General features: G+C 37.1%; 1 protein-coding gene across 1 annotated transcript in view; it reads right to left on the reverse strand.

Annotated features, from left to right (window-relative positions):
* Positions 1–4,382, reverse strand: part of LOC125671565 (uncharacterized) — a 5,040-nt gene extending 658 nt beyond the window's left edge. Inside the window, exons 1-3 of the mRNA XM_048907349.2 lie at positions 4,258–4,382; positions 887–1,026; positions 675–800 (exon numbers count right to left, since the gene is read on the reverse strand). Coding sequence (XP_048763306.2) covers positions 675–800; positions 887–1,026; positions 4,258–4,306 — 315 coding nt within the window. The 5' untranslated portion in view covers positions 4,307–4,382. The remainder of the gene's footprint in view (positions 1–674; positions 801–886; positions 1,027–4,257) is intronic.
* Between the last annotated feature and the right edge of the window lie 13,675 nt (positions 4,383–18,057).

The raw sequence follows: 18,057 nt of genomic DNA on the forward strand, positions 1-18,057 counted from the left end.
CCCAAGACAGGGATCCAGCCTCTAGGACGGGGCCAAAACTGGGCATGTAGTATCAATATTTGTAATGTTTAAAATCTCTACATTTTCTGGTCTACATTTTGAGTTGTCTTCTTGGTAAGAACTTTAACACATATTCATCATGTTTTAGCACGGTAACGTCTTAACTGTAGCTGAACACTTTGTATACGCCTTTCGTCAGTATTATGTTATGGCGCTGTCCTTGCGCCATCCGTACGGCTGTCGGTATGAGGTAATGTTTTCTGGACTTTTTTCGTAACGGATGCATGTTCACCGCTGAAAGTTGGTCACAATTTCTCACTCGAGACGCATGATAAGATTGAGTTTACATTTCAGCTAGATTGGTGCACCGTGACCTACTTTAGAGCTAAAAGTAGGTCAAACAGTTTTCCAGATTTTTTTTTCGTTACGGATACAGATGTTGCACTGAAAATTTTCAGTTTAATTGGTGCACCTTAACCTAATTTTGAGTTTTGAAAAAAAAGGGGGGGGGGTCAACTTATTTCATAGACATTTTCTTATTATGGATGTACATGAAGATATTGCACTAAAATTTCGTCGGTGTATGAAATACCGTTTGCGGTACTCTTGTCTATAAGTAGAATTCTGAAAGTGTAATCGTTCTTTAGGAGGTTTGAATGTAGATCTATACATACAACGAAGTCGATGAATTTGTGGTACTTTCTGTTCAGCTCTGGAATACAGACATGAGTTCCGTAAGGTATCCCTGCGTGGTTATCCATTGCAACGCTGACGTGGTGGACCCGCCCCTCTAAGTAATCCTTAAACAAAACAGATGTACACATACAACTATACGTTCTTCATATTTTGTGAAAACACGAAATGTGATTTTGTACGCATGACTGACCTGTAGGGTCTGTAATTTATGATCACGCATGTCCACAAATCCCCCCTCAATGGGATCGTCTGCAGGGTAGTACCCGGTTCCCCGAGCATGATGGCGGTGGTGACCGTGTGTACATTCAATGTCGTTTATCGCACCTCCAACTGAAATATTTTTGTGTTCCATTTGCTTATGATATATGTAAGAAATAAAGGTATATTGCAGGATAACCTCCGAGGTCGAGAAATGTTTTGAAATATAAAAGCGGGGGTGTTATCCAAGACTTTTATATTTCAAACAACATTTCGACACCGAGGAGGTTATCCTGCATCATTCATGAAAATAAGAACTTTATTTCTATTCTACTATAACTCAGAAATATAAAGCCGATCGTTTTCCTATATAGGTACGAATTGGGTCACCGTGACGCTATGGCAGTTTCCGAAACAGACTAGGCTAACATGTTTTGCTGACAAAATAGGTGAGATAGTAGGGGTGTACTAAATCTACCTTGAAAAATATTTCAAGTATTTAGTTTGATGATGACGGATTATATCAACTGTTCAATACACAGTCCAAGAAAACTACACATACGTGGAAAATTGATTGCATGTTGTTTAACGTCCCTCTTGAGCATTTTTCTCTTAAATGGAGACGTGGAACACGGTCAACTTGTCTGTGCATGTGTATCGATCTCTGAATGCAGGCGATTGAGTTATACTGACAAATGTTCTTCAGTCGTTTATAAAGTTTATTATATTGATTACTTTTTATGATTAAAGCTTGAATGACTTTATTTTTGTAGCAAGCGAGATGTGTATCAACTTTCTCATTATTTTGTTATTATGTATGAAGGTATATCGCAGAATAATGACCACATCTTTGCAATAACAGTGGTGGATTTTATAATCCATGCCACTTCAAGAAAGTACTGCGAAAGTAAATGATATATATATATGTGCTGTTGTATGTCATTACACATTCGAAATTATCGTCCACAATATGCATTAATGAGATCATGTGGAGGAATACACCTTTAGCATATGCAAATTATACGTCGAAAATATTAGGAAATTGTATGTAGACAAGTTTTCTACCTTGCTACTTGTTCATATTCAGTCATTTCAAAGCTTATATTTCCTTGAAGATGCTGAATAGTAATCAATCTCATAACTCTCATAAGGAATACAAAATCAAGAGTTGGAGAAACACGAAACTTTGGATATACCAGAGATTGGATCAGGTACCTAGGAGGAGTAAGCATCTCAACCAGTCACTCCCATCCGTGAACCCTACATCTTGATCAGGTAAACGGAGTAATCCATAGTCAAAACCAGTGTGTAAATAACAGTCTATCAATTGGTATCAAACTTATCAGACAGCATTTGAACCAATGAAAGGTTGTAATAGATCGTTATAACGACCATATGAAAGGTGAAGATAACGAACAATGATCAATCTCATAACTCCTATAAGCAATACAAAATAGATAGTTGGGCAAACAAAGACCCAGGATATACCAGATATGGGATCAGGTACCTAGGAGGAGTAAGCATTCCCTGTCGACCGGTAACACCTGTCGTGAGCCCTATATCTCGATCAGGTAAACGGAGTTATCTGTAGTCAAAATTAGTGTGCCACGAACGGCTTAATAATCGGTATGAAACAAATCAAAAGCAATTGACCCAATGATAGGTTGTATTGGCAAACTAGATTGTTATATCGACCATAAAATTTGCGAAATGCCGACTTTAAACGAGACTGTTGAAACCCCTGCACCATCAACTTGTTTGTCAGTAGCCTGCCTCGATTTAAAAACTGATCATACGCAGAACAAGGTCCTGCGTATCGAATCAGTTGAGAGACATAAACACTATATGCCGGTGATAATGGAATATTGCTACATAAATATTGGAAGCTGACGATGGAGAATCTGACGTCATCGTTTGTCATAAGGTTGAATTGTTAGTTTGCCGTTGACATCTGTGTTCAATAAAATATCTAAGTATGAAGCAGATGTGGAAGACTGTGGTGTCTTTTATTTCTAGTTCACTGAGATTGTTTAATAGATATAGGAATGAAGATGATTATTCATAATAGATAAAACGTTATCTATATAGATGTCGAGTTGAAGGCCACAGCAAAAGATTTTTTCTCGTGTAGAAGCTTTTGAATAAAATCTGCCTCAAAAGAATACATCAGCTAACAAAGGAGAACAATTGGTACCCATGGGAATTTCATCAGACTGTTGGAAGGCTGATCACCAAAGACTATGTATATATTGTCAATGAGGATTGATTGATGATTTCCGCAATACTCAACAATTTTTCAGTTATATGGTGGCGCCCAGTTTTTATTTGTGGAAGAGAGAACCCAGATACAATGTACCTGGGAAGAGACCATCGACCTTCCGAAAGTAAACTGGGAAACTTTCTCACTTACCGGCGCGAGCGGGATTCGAACCCGTACCGACAGAGGTGAGAGGCCGTGTGATTTTGAGCGCGGTGTACTAACCACTCGGTCACGAATTCTAGCATCTTTTCAATATCAACTTCAGAGTACTTGTGTGTAGAATCAGAGTGGTGTGTAACAAAGTAATTTTTTTGAATGACTGATCACTAGATATGAATAATATTTATTAAAGTGTAGTTTGAATATGATTTAAAACTTTTTAAAGTTTTCTTTAAAATTAAGGAAAAAAACCATAAAATATTATTTCAATTCATCATTCCTCTCCTTTTATGAATTTGGGAAAAAAGTACCAATCACCCTCACAAAACGTAAGTACCTTTCAAAACAACACAAATCCATAGGTACCTTTCATATCCATAAAAGTTCAGACACTTTACATTCCACAAAAATCCAAAGGTATCTTTCACTCCAAACAAATATTTCTAGACACCTTTCATCCCCATAACGACGTCATAGGCAGCTTATTCCCACAACGACGTCATAGGTAACTCATTCCCACAACGACGTCATAGGTATAACTCATCCCAAGAACGACGTCATATTAGGTAACTCATTCCCCACAACGACGTCATATGTAACACAATCCCACAACGCCTCATAGATAAATCATCCCCACAAAAATTCATAAGAAACTTTCAATACCACGAAGCTCATCAGTAACTTTCATCCCAGCACAAAATTGATACATACATCTCACACTAGCAAAACTTCAGACATATCTTATCCCCACAAAAATCCAAAAATATCTCTCATCGTAACGCCTCTCCCCTCCCGAAAAAAACCAAACAACTAACAACCCCGCTTAAAATTCATAGGTACCTTTCATTACCACAGAAAATCAACCAATGAAAATTTACATATGATGATTTTGTTATCAGTATCGTCTGCAAAATCTACTAAAGAAAACAAGTAAGTGTTATTACCTGTGGAGAGAGCTACTTGAAGCAGAAGTAGATACAACACAGTGTACATACTGAGACAACACTAGTCTACTACAAGCAGACTAATCTACTTCTCTCTACTAGTTACTGTCGACTGTAGATAGAATTACGTCTTATCAGCGACTCCACTGAATTTTATCTATTGTCATTTCATGGGTCAGCATGTTTTGATTTTTGTTTATTTGCAAGTTTGTTTTTATCCTATTACTGATATTGTTGTAATTGATAACGCTTAAATCAAGAGTCTGTATAGGATTTACAATTTCTCTTATTGTATACAATCGATGGACCTCATGGCAGAAAGTGATCAGAGTTAGGATCTTTGAAGTAGAAACAATTCTGTGCGACCCATTTCTAGTGGAGGTTTGTAATTTGAAACTTCTTGTAATTCATAGAAGTGCACTGTACATCTGAATTAATCTCAAAAGAATTTTTGTAAAGTGTAGGATGAAAAAGGTTCAAATAATGAACAATGATCAATTTCCGATAAATATAGGGAATACTGTACAGTGTATAAATGAAAATTAGCTTTAATGCTGTGAAACGTGGTTCTAAAGAACTAACAATGCATCATTTAGTAGTTAGTGCTGCATTTAGAAGTTTTGCACTCTCTCATGTACACCTGTGCTTATAAAATATTACCTCAGATTTCACATATATACATACTAGCGGAAAAAAGAAACTGCATTATTTAATATATGTAAAAATAATAATTAAAAAAAATAATAATGAACAAATTTTATTTTTTGTAATACTATTAACAAATGTATTCGTTACAACATTTCATAATCCATTAATATCAACGTCGAATGACGTCAATTTCAGCACACTCGAAAGACACTGGTATTCGAACTTGAATTAACAAAGTTAAAAACGCGTGTGACCACCATTTGCATTTACGCATGCTTGACAACGGCGCCTCATTGATGCCACTAAAGTGTTCAGAAATGCTTGAGGGATGTTGTTCCAGATGTTGGTTAAAGCCTGGCCTAAATCAGCCAATGTCACTGGCTGATTTGGTAAACGACGTAGACGTCGTTCCATTTTATCCCAGACGTACTCGATCTGCGATAAATCGGGGAAAACAATTGGTCAAGGCAAGACATCGACATTCTGTTGAACAAAAAAGTCACTGACTACACGTGCAACATGTGGCCTTGCGTTGTCTTGCTGCAGAGTGATGTGATTTTGCTGTCTCTGTATGAAGGGTATCACATGGCGCTAAATAATTTCGTATCGATAGCGTACGCCGGTGAGATTTCCATTGACAATTTGTAGAGGGGTCTTTCTACGTGCTCTTATTCCACCCCACACCATAACGCTATCTCCACCGAATTGTCGACGTTGCACAATACAAGCGTCCTGGTACCGCTCCCCAACGTGACGATACACTCTACAACGGCCGTCGCTGCTATCCAAAAGAAATCTGGATTCATCAGTGAACAGAATATTGGCCCAGTCCTGTATTCTGAATTGCAGATGTCCTATGCACCACGCTAGTCTAGCGATACGATGACGTTGAAGCAGTATTCGGCGCACTGCTGGACGTCTTGGTCTGATGTTGTGCTCGCGCAGACGATTACGCACAGTTCTTGGACTGATTGGTCGAAATCCAGGAATAATACGAGCAGTCAAACTTGCTGTCTGAAAATGATTTCTCAGGTGCATAAGTCTAATGTGGTTGTCCTGTCGTCGCGACGTCACACGAGGACGCCCAGAACGTGGTCGATCCCGAAATGTTACCAGATTGTTGGAAACGTCTCCATAATGACTGGATGGTGTTCCGGTGAACTCCAAAGTGCCTTGCTACGATATTTTGTGCCATTCCAGCTTGAAGCATCCCAACAGAACGATTACGTTGGTTTTCGCTGAGTCGTGGCATGACAGAAGGGTAAATTTTGTCAAAACTAAAGTGCTTTCCTTAACGAATAGTGTCCAAACAAACCTTTACATTTCTTACTCCAAACGGTATTGGCCAGTAAAACATGTGTTCACTAACTATGAAAAAATCCGTGCATCTGAGTCGGGTACTATCCGATATTGTTAAAAAATATCACCTTTATCGATTGCTTAGATTTTATAAATATAAACAATAAATACAGAAAAATTATACTAAATTTTATAATGCAGTTTCTTTTTTCCGCTAGTATATATGTAGATTCAGCATTCACATGTAATAATGCAATAATAATGATACTCCAGGCTTTAGCAGAGGTGGTTCGTTGTTGTGCCAGTGTCTACACAGAACCTCTGTATTGGAAAGGATCGTGTGACATTCACTTCAGCCACTACCTACATGTATGTTAAACGTCTAAGGTTTAACGCGCCGGAACAGAGAACCAAACCCCGGAACTTCCGGTCTGCAAAGTCCCTTATCACTAATTTACCACGACCTATATAAAACATGAAATATCTTATTGAATTATTACATGCTTTGAAATACCTTGATACCTCTTCTACAGGGTGAAGGCTACATAGCCTGTAACTCCCGCTCTGTTCTACTATAGTTAACGGTTGCATGCGTGGGTCTTATGGCGTATTGCATGCCGTTCCAGAACTTGTCTAGTTTACTTTTAAAATCGTTGGTGTCTTTGGCACACACTACCCAATCTGGCAATCCGTTCCACTCATTCACTACCATCAAGCCAAACGAGTGCTTTCTGATATTTAAGCGACTGTGTCTCTTTGCCAGTTTTTTGCTATGTCCTCGTGTTCTGTTGACATGGGCTAGATGCAGTAGTTTTTGGTCTACTCGGTCCTTCCCTGTTAGTATCTTGTATGTCTGGATCATATCTCCTCTTTGACTTCTATAGTGCAGGGATGGTAGTCCTGATCGTCTGAGCCTTCCCTCGTACTGTAGATCTTTTAATTCTGTCTATAACCTTGTTGCTCGTCTTTGAACTCTCTCGATCTTATCAATGTCGCCTGTGTACTGCTGGATCCGTGGAGCATTACCATACTCAAGTATTGGTCTCACCATAGTTGTGAAAAGTTTCTTTATCACAACCATGTCCCTGCAAATGAACGGTCGCTTGATTAGCCACAGAATACGGTTTGCTTTTCCAACGGCAGAGTTCACATGCTGGTGAAAGTCAGCTTGTTGTCGATCTGAACACCTAAGTCTTTATCCATTTCAGTTGTTTCCAATGTTCTGTTTTGTCCATTACTGTCCCGCATGTGGTAACTGTACTGAGGGTTATTATGACCGAGATGCATTACACCGCACTTGCTGGTATTGAATTTCAAGAGGCCCCATCACGCCTCCCTGTGGAATTCCACTTGTCACGCTCGATGTATGAGCACTGATCGATACCCTTTGTGTTCGACCTTTCAGAAAATCGGTTATCCTTGTACCGGTAAGTATTTTACCATCAATCCCATACCATTTGATCTTATGCGAGAGTCTTTTCTGTGACACGGTGTCAAACGCCTTCTGGAAATCTAAGTACACAGCGTCAAGTGCGTCTCCTCTGTCGAGGTCCTCCGTCTAATTGTCTAAACAGACCAATAGCTGGGTCATACAAGATCAGCTATGAACAAAACCATGTTGTTCATCACAAAACAGATCATTACTTGTCATGTGTTTCATCACTGCCTCTCTTACCAATGATTCCATCACTGCATAGTACTGACGGGCCTATAGTTGCCAGTTGTACTCCTGTCTCCTTTTCTAACGCGCTTAGCGTAGCTGCGCTTTATTGTCGGCAGTTGGATTTTGCTTTCGTCATCACGTTTCCGGTTTATCGCCACCTATAGGCAAATTTATGAATCGCTGTAGTAAACAAGTCGTGTTTAAAGTAGTCGTATTTTTGCAACCGATCTGGCACGCGGATAACATTCATATCCGATGGGGCATTTTCCCCCCGGAAATACAGTTCGTTGAACAGTGGATAAAATATGTATAAAAAGGTGACATTTTTGTCCTCATTCTGGGGGAAAGTGAGATACAGATGCAGGCCATTCTTCAGTTAAAATTCCCGTTTGAATCTGCGTTTGTAATAATCAAAGTGATTATTAAGTAATTCAAAATCTAAAAATGAATAAGAATCTGTACATGAAACCGTTTTGGCTACTACGGTGCCTTTGCATTGTTACCTTCGCATAGCGCTTAGAGATCAAGAAAATAAATACTTTTGCATGGTGCAATCTATAATTAGCATCCACGTCATTAAGCTATATACGAGTCACTTGTGTTTTGACTGCTGTTCCAACTCAGTAAAAAGGTTGTCCAACACAGCAAAAATGTGTGCAAAATAGTAAAAACATTAACTGATCTGCGTCGATCGTGAACGAAAAAGAACTTGTGCACGATTATGTTTTGACAGCGAAGGACAGAGATCGGTGTCTCAGAGGAACGATATTGCGTAACTGCTTACACCTCCCCGATCATATATGTAAGTAGGTCATGCAGGAATTTATAGAGGATGCAACGGTGTAACTTAGGCTTACCTTACTATTTCTAAACGACCAAGATATTCTTCAGAACCATCGTCAACACAATCAAATTTGATTTCGATATTTAGTTTCGAAAATGAGACTGGAAATAATAATCTGGAGGGAGGGAAAAAATAAAAGGTACAAAATTATAGGTCTGCGTTTACGGAAGACAATGCCCCGGTTTCAAGTTTTCAAAATACCGCCTGGAATTTTACGAGAGCTGTTTACTAAAATACATATGGTTAGAACAAGTGTTAAATAAACATTGCCATTGTGTCAAGCATGAATGTAAAATGGTTTGCGGTCCACAGCACGCTACACACAATGAAAAGTAATCGTTTTCAATTTGTTTTTACTTCAAAACAAACAATTGACAAGGACAGGTATATGCTTCATGTATTTCCGAACGTAAAAAGGATGAAGGAGGGGAAGGGAGCATGGATTTACTGTCGTTGTTCCCTGTCCCCACATTTTGTTTTCGCTGAACGATCTTTTCATACAAAAAACGCATTTAGTTTTTCGGCGAGATGCCTCTTCATTATTTCTACAGCGGTTTGAACATCACCGTTTGAAAATTACTTTTGTAACTTTTAAGTGCCAAGCTTGGGATTCTCATTGAGCTTATACATTAATATGTAGTAAATATTATATATTTATTGCGAGTCATTTCTGTTACTTTTTTTTTCATATTAGAACTCCTACACAAGCTGCGAATCTTATGCTTTTTTGCTAAGGTTATTTGCATTTTCAACTGTTTTATAAAATTAAAACAATAGCAATGTGTATTATGTCTCAATCAGACACACGGGTGAGTTTCCTTTGAGCTTTTACACAAAGAGTGTAACACACACATGTTGATGAGTACAGTGTTTAATATACCTGTGTACAAACTCTTGGGGTTTTTCTTGGTTTTTTTTTTTTTTTATAGATTTACGTATAACAAACAATCACTACAATGCCTAAATGTAAATCCATGCATATATGTTAGTCTAAGTTATCATATTCGATTTAGTATATCCTCTTGCACTAACGTTCATGTTAAAAAATGAGCTCTTTACACTCTTGTTGATAACGCAGCATTCAGTTTCAAAGTTATTAATATTGCACATGTATGATGAATATCTTTTTAAAATAACTTCCTAAATTTTGTTTTCAGTTATACATGCATTTATCTGACTTATTTGGATTTACATTCTTTCCAACCTGATTTTGAATTGAAATCAACTTCATTATTGATTACAAAAAATAATTCCACTTTCATGGTTTGATTGATATATACAGATAATTATGCACTGGATTCTCTAGTACAATTCATACAGATGCATGTTTATGTATGTATTTAAATGATTTCTGGTGAGGTGATGAAATGGATGTAAAGTGTTTCATAGACCTGCATTATTGATGTGTTTTGACATGAATATATGTGGCACTTGTTAGTTAGTGTATGTGTCTTTTTTGTCCAGTTGTTTGTTTGTTCCTTTCTATCATTATATGACATACATATATGTATTAAACCATTGATTTGTTTCATTTTAGTTGTATTCTAAAATATTTCATACACTATTAAACTGGAACACAACAGTAAGTTAGTTGCGTAATAACAATTGAACACGTTTTACCGAAAACTACCATTACAACTGTTTTCACATTTTCTACCAAAACTTGACAAATTTCCGAAAATATTCTTCTCTACAGCATTACATCTGTAAGGGAAAAAATTGCATATTCATGTAGAGCATTTCATAACCCAGGATGGGGGCCGGAGCGGAGCGGATCAGAAACAATTGACTTCGGAAGATGGGTGGGGGCCAAACTGGATATAAAGTGTTTATGTGTAAAATATTTGAATAACATAGCCTTTAATGCTATTGATTGATTGTATATTGTTTAACGTTCCTCTCGATAATTTTTAATTCATATGGAGACGCCACCAAGACTGGTGAAGAGCTGCAAAATTTAGACCTCTGTTCGGAGCATACGGTCATTGAGCAGTGAGGGTTCTTTAGCGTGCCACACCTACTGTGACACGGGACATTCGTTTTTAAGGCCATCTCCGAGAACCCGTAACATATACACCTGATGCAGAGAGTTTGGCGATGTAACTGTCACTGTTAACGACCTAGGTCTGTCGCGGCCGGGATTCGAACCCGACCGTCCGCATACAGGGCGAACACTTTACCTCTAGACCACCGCAACGGTGGTAATGCTATTGGTACTAAATTCTGAATATAGATATTTCAAAAGAGCAGGTGTTCTAGGCCAAAATTGTAAATTTCATGATCCAAGGACAGGGTTTTAGTTCCGGGTGGGACCAAAATTATCATAGTGACCATTGTTTTTAACAACATCATATAAAGTATATATTTCAACATGTTAAAAAGTTTCTGGACATTGTTTGTTATTTGTTATTTCCTTACAGAAAATGTATTATTTAGTTGTGCGAAAATAAAGAATAATGCATTTTTTTTTTACTGTTGTTCCTGCTCATTAACATTACATACAGAATTCATGAAGTCAGCTTAGTGCTTTTCAGTACTTTGATTAAATATTGGTCTGACCCATTCTAACTAAAATCAGACTTCTTAGATCCGCGCCGTATACTTTGCGTAAGAAGTGTAGCGATTGTGAGCGTATTCTAAGATCTGATTTTAATTAGATCGGGTGTGACCTGACCTTATTTCCACTGAGCTGGTAGATGTCCAGTGTCCAGGGACTTTATGTATATTATCTGTAGCGGTGGTGTGATGCATGGAGCCACTTCTTTCAGTACTCTCGGGTGATGTCCATCCGGTCCACACGATTTGCCGATTTTGAGGTTCCGAAGTTCCTTTAGAATAGATTCTTCTGTGATGTCTGTATCCAGTAGGCTGCTCTCCTTTGATCTGTCTTCCATATCCGGTATATTGTCAGTGTCCTCCTTGGTGAATACGCTACAGAAAAACTTATTAAGTGTCTCTGCCTTTCCTTCGTCATCACTGTGAACCCTACCACCATTGTCCTTCAAATCACTAGCTCTACTCATTACTGTCAATTTGGACTTAGTGTATTTCCAAAACGCTTTTGGGTTGATCTTCACTTCATTGGCCAAGGATTTCTCAAAGTTTTTGCGAAGTTCCCTTGTGTAGGTCCTTAATTTATTTCTCATAGTCATGGTGATCCCCTGTATCTGTATACTTTTTCCAGCTCCTTTGTTTGGCTTTGATTAGTTGCATGCCCTGTTTGTCCATATAAGCTTGTCGTTTCATCTTCCGTTTTCTTTCTGTTTTTGCAATGTGAGGTGGTATGTAACTTTGCATGGCGAAGTCTAAAGTTTCATTAAAGTAGTCCCATGCCCCCTGCATATTCTTTCCTCCAACTCTGTTTTCTACTGATCACTATCCAATTTGTCTCAATAAACACTATCCAATTTGAAATGAAAGGTACCCCGTAATTTTGCGCGCTTGAAATGTTGCTTTTCGGCGAATGATGGAAATTCATCAAACATAAAACACCTAAATTTCCAACCATGCTATTAGAAATTCTACCAAACAACAAAGATTAAAACCTTTCGAACTAGTTTATCGAGAAAAATCCGCCAAATATTTCTATATCAAATCGTCAAATCATTTATATGTCATAGTAAAATAAAGGCGCAGTGTACTATAGCATATTCCGCAGTTTCATCATTTTTCAGCTGATGAAGAGCAAATGACATGACTCAAGTGTGTAATCATTGGAGCGAGCTTCGCTCGCTTATATGTCTTACGGCGTGACCGTTTTTGAGGGCGAGGTAAAAAGTATTGGAATTAAAATCTATATGCATAACAGAACAAAATATATCCCGAAGTTAGCACCAAAAGTGTCAGTAGAGAGCTCTATCAAAGCATCCCAACTTAGACATTTGATCCGTCAGTTCATTGAACGCAGGAAACATAACGCAATTGATGTAAACGGTACATTGTGACGTCATCTTCAGCGTCGGTGTTTAGCAAAAAAATTCACCAACATAGGAGACATGGTGCAATCGCGTTAATTGAGGAGTGATTATATATGATTAAGAGAATAAGATTTACATTTTTTTATGGATTTTATGTAACATCTCAGAACGACGTGAAATTGGGTACACGAATTCAAAATGGAGGAATGCATGTCCACGCGCTTATATTAGAATTGATGCTGTTTGGATCAAAATTCTCAAGTTCCATAGGTATGGTTTAATTGTTTTATTAGTTTTCTATATTTTCCTTTGAACATGTATATACGTGTTACCAATAGGGAGAGCTCCTTCGGGCCGTGAGAGGGCTTCGCCTCCTAATGATTTATTCCCCAAATTAACATTATTAATGTATCTTTTATGGCGTTATATGATAACTTATCCAACACAAACTCTTTGATTTCATTCCAGATGGAAGGAATGGGTCGATGGTTGGTTGGGTGTTTGTTTTACGTCTCGTCGAGGAATTTTCATTCATATTGAGAAGTCACCAGCTCTAAGTTATCTTGCCACCGTCTGCCGCTATACAAGGGACCTCCGCTTTCAAGGTCATATTGGAAAAACTCGTGATTCTCACTTCTAGATGTTGATTGTTTGGCAAAAGAGCAATCATCTTAGGTTTGACGAGCGGGACTCAAATTCACGACCTCCCGGATACGAAACGAATACTCTACCACTGAGCTATTGCGACCGAATGGGTCGAACTTTTTCAAAGTTAATTCTCGACTACTTTAACTTTCGGACATCTTCGGTTGGCCTTATGCGTATAAGATATGCATTGCGCCCTTCACTCTTGGCCGGGAAGTTTTGACATCGATATCGTCAAATGTAGATTGGAATGAAGACCCATTACACTAAATTCATTATACTAGATCATGTGTAAAGCACTAAAGGGTACTTAGATATTCAGATTGAGGAATAGCACGGTGTATGCTAATAAGGCAGTCACATGGTCAGCATTCGGCTCGTATGTAAAATTAATTGATACATGCATCTCTACAACCGTGTTTGTTTTGCATATGCTTGTTTATTAGAGTTTCTAGTTTCATTTTCTTCATAGTATACCGTAGTACTAGTACTTACATGTATGAAAGGTGAAGATAGCCAACAGTGATCGATCTCATAACCCCTATAAGCAATACAAAATACATAGTTCGGCAAACATGGACCCCTGGATATACCAGAGGTAACATTAATCAAAATGTAGCATATAAATCGGAACACATGTACCTTTTCACATTTTAAGTCAATACTCCTTTCTACATGCCCCGTGGAGATCTAGGTTAGAATAGGTCCTCAATACCCTTTGCTTTTCGTAAGAGGTGACTAAATGGGGCGGTCCTTCGGATGAGACCGCAAAAACCGAAGCACCGTGTTACTAACATCCCAAATGCTCCGTTGGACGCGGTGATAAAGACATGAGTTTCAATTACAAAGCAAGCATGGCACGATAAAAATCCATCCCTGCTCAAAGGCCATAATCGCCGAGCATAGGCCTAAATTTTGCATCCCTTCACCGGCAATGGTGACGCCTTCATATGAGTGAAAACTTCTCGAGTGGGACGTTAAGGAAGTTAGCTCCTGGGCTTTTTAGCACAACTGCGCAGGATGCTACAACTAAGTATTTACTGGTTTAATACTGACCCAATTGGTGCAAACATATCACCCATCTATTGCTGAACCCTATGCAGTTGAAAAATTCTGTGTCAATTCAAATTTTGAAAGGGTTTGATAAGGACTATATTTTGTAGCGGAAGGATTCATTAATCAAAAAGTTCAAAATCTGCATGATATAAGTTTCTGTTTCATTCAATGTATCATCTATTTTTATTCTCCTATACGTGTATTTCAGTTTTATAATTTATGATACATGTAGTTGAGACTTGGAACTAGTTCAAATGTTGTAATTTATTAACTTGGTTGATATATTTTTCCACACAGAACACCGACTCTTCAAAACATTTTAATTAATTTACTCGAAATTTTGTATAACAATTCAGTATTTTCGCCAATAATTCAAAAATTTGATCTCCAACCCTCACATTTTTAAAATCGATTTTAAATTGTAATAAGAAATTAACATTGCTCCTAATATGTCCTTAATTTTAATATAATGTAGTTTTTCGTATACATGTATCAAGTGCTAAAAGGTCATCATATATTTCCATTACTAGTGTTAATTTTTTTTTATTATCTGTAATGTTAGAAGACATGATTATGACTGTATCTATTCTATGTATAGATTGATTTGTGTTGCTTATATTGTGTTAACACCAACAGACAATCAAGTTTAATTGAATAAATCTTAAGTGCAAAAAGGTCATGTTTAGAACACTGTAGCTCAATAACAAGCGTTGCGACCCCAGTTTTTCTTTTTAATTTCCTAATTCTCCTTCAATGTAGAAATGAAAAATATACTTCCCAAAAAATTGACATTATTCCAAATCTTAGGTGCGAACCTCTTTAAACAATATACAACCAACCAAACTGTTCACATCATTACAGTGTACATGTATGTACATTTAGCTAATGTCAAAGTTCACATCATTACAGTGTACATGTATGTACATTTAGCGGATGTCAAAGTTCAGGTCGCACGGAGGACGGTTTACCTGATAATGGCCCGTGTTTTGCCTCTGTCTGAACTCTTATTAACTCTTCACTCTAGAATCTAGAAAACAGGGATTATATATTATTGTGGGTATTTGACTTCGGGCATAAAGTGTTTAATCTTATTTCATTTAAATAGCTTAAGGACTAATCTAATTTTTCAATAATGAAAACTAACTATATATTGAATCCAAAGTTATGAAAAATCCCAGATGTATTTAAAACTTTAATCAAACTCCAAACAGTGTGCATGTGAAAACGCATTCCTATTCCGTGTCTCGTGATGGATTGTAAATCACGAAGTGTGTCTGAACCGTTCATACACAGACATCAGGTTTACAGAAGATTCTACCAGAATCAGCATGACGTACCTTACTGGGTAAGATGAGGATTTTTTTCTTAAATTTCACAATTTGGTCCACAATTTAACGACCAATGAATGGAAAGGTACTAGCAATATGTGACATATAATATAATTTACCATTTGTTAAAGTGGTGACATTCGATCCCCAAAAAAGCAGAGGGTCGATTGTGATTGAGCAACAATTATTCCTGTATCGGACATCAAATTCGAATGTTTATTTCTCTTTTTCATCATTACTTGATACTTGGGTCACTTTGTTTTAAGTTTGTTCATTAAAATGTAACTAACTACATGCATACCATTTATTGGAAGATATAGGACTGGGCCCACATCAGCCATATCTGTTTATGAATTTTCAGCATTCTTTGAATTATCTAAAATTAAATCATTTTCACCTTGAGATACTGTGAGAAGAAATTGAAATTATCTCTTCCAGAATTATTCCTATATTTAAACATGATCACGTAACAAGGTTGGTGACATTTTAACATTTTCCTTAAAAATATAAACTTTTCGAGGAGAAATCGGGGTGCTGTAAGCTTTGACCAAATATCTAACATATATTGTATCTTTATCTGATTGTGGTAGGCATATACTGAAGCCAAACACATTTATATTCCGCAATTTTGAATGTTGAGTTTTAGCGAATTGAAAGAGTATGACTGGAAATACGCGTATTTGTGACGTTGTGCACAATAAATTCCAGATTCCTGACTAAAATTACATTTTAATTTGGTATGAAAATTCACCTACTCTTAACAACTAATTAATAAAAATAACTTCTGTTTATTATGTAGTTCTAGATTAAGATCAAAAGTAAAGCCGCTTTAGTCTGTTACTGACCCTTGTTCTTTAATTAGATTCTCGAAGTTTGACATTTTCTGTTTTAATCGGGTACTTTGAAGTATCCTGCTTCACGGATTAACAAGCGGCCCAATACCCGCAACAAGCAAGAAAAAATGTAATCAACAATTCACAACCATCCCAAGATTTAACCTGTAGATGAGATGCAAATAATGACAATTCTATTAATTTGATCAGCTTTACGATAGAATATACAAACATGCACCACACCCGACCCCTTGGGACATCGTATATCGAAAAGATCCACGTCGCTGACGGGGTCGGTATTTATTGCCCCCTTTTGTTGTGGCTCTGATTAATTACACTGTTTCTCTCCAGTCTGTTTACCTACGGTGCGATAATCCGACCAGCCACGTTGTTATACAGACCCAATACTTCTACGCTAAGTAAACTATTAGTGGTTCATTATCAGTGGGATTTTAACTACTTCCCTATGCCTCTCGGCCAAAGAGGTCTTGTCAAATACACCATGCCTTGATAAAAAGATTTAGCTAATCTCATTAGTGTACAGCTCCGAAAAAATCTGCTCTGATATCATTAATCATTCCTGTCGATTCGACCATCATTCTATGCGAAAATATATAATGTATTCCCTCTTATTAACGATTAAGTAATTAAATACAGAAAATTCAAAGTAATTCTATATTTGATATTGATTTCAATATTTATAGGTTATAGACTTTGTATGGGGAAAATATGATGACCGAGTTTTTTGGCACGTAGACAGACCGAGCTTGCGAGGTCCGTCCGCAACAAAAAACACCCAAAAAAAAAACCGAGGTCGTCATATTTTCCCATACAAAGCCTATAACCTTTTTATTATGCTTTCAATTTCATTTAGAAACTAACAATAATTTTATTTTTAACAATTTCTTTATTGGTTCAACTGAGTAAAAGATGAAAAACACGAACAATTTGAAAATTAACGGCGTAGTAATTTGATTGTTAATGATTGTGACGTAATGTTTGCGGGCCGGACTGTTTCCAGTACGCCCGCAAACTTTTAAAGAAAAAAGAAGAGATGGAATTGAAAGTATATAATAAGTGTATATATTTTCGTAGCTTGTAGTGCAGTATATTGCCTTACTTATAGACAGATTTAGCTTATTTGGCTTGAAAATCCGAAAATTCAGCTACTTTGCTCCAAATCTTTCAATTTTTTTTAAATATCAGTGGTGTAGATGAATGTTTGCTGTTATTGAGCAACTTTGATGCATGGAATACTAGCACCAAACTGAAGATTTTGAGGGATGTCAGGGAAGCAGGGATCATTCAGATGTTGCCACCAAGCAAACTACTAATGACCATAATGATAAATATATTTTTAACAATCAAAGGATCCGAACATTAATACGCGAAATTAATTACAAAGAAGACAAATACTGAAGTCCATAGTTTCTAACGCAATTATTTGCAATCAATCGACATTTTAAAATGAATACATGCATTATATACGAAATTACCAAGGGCAGCATGATTTCATTGATGTGTTTAGATCGTTAGGACAGATTGATACTGAATCATAGAGACTATG

This window comes from Ostrea edulis, chromosome 4, assembly GCF_947568905.1.
Source record: "Ostrea edulis chromosome 4, xbOstEdul1.1, whole genome shotgun sequence".
Classification (NCBI taxonomy): domain Eukaryota; kingdom Metazoa; phylum Mollusca; class Bivalvia; order Ostreida; family Ostreidae; genus Ostrea; species Ostrea edulis.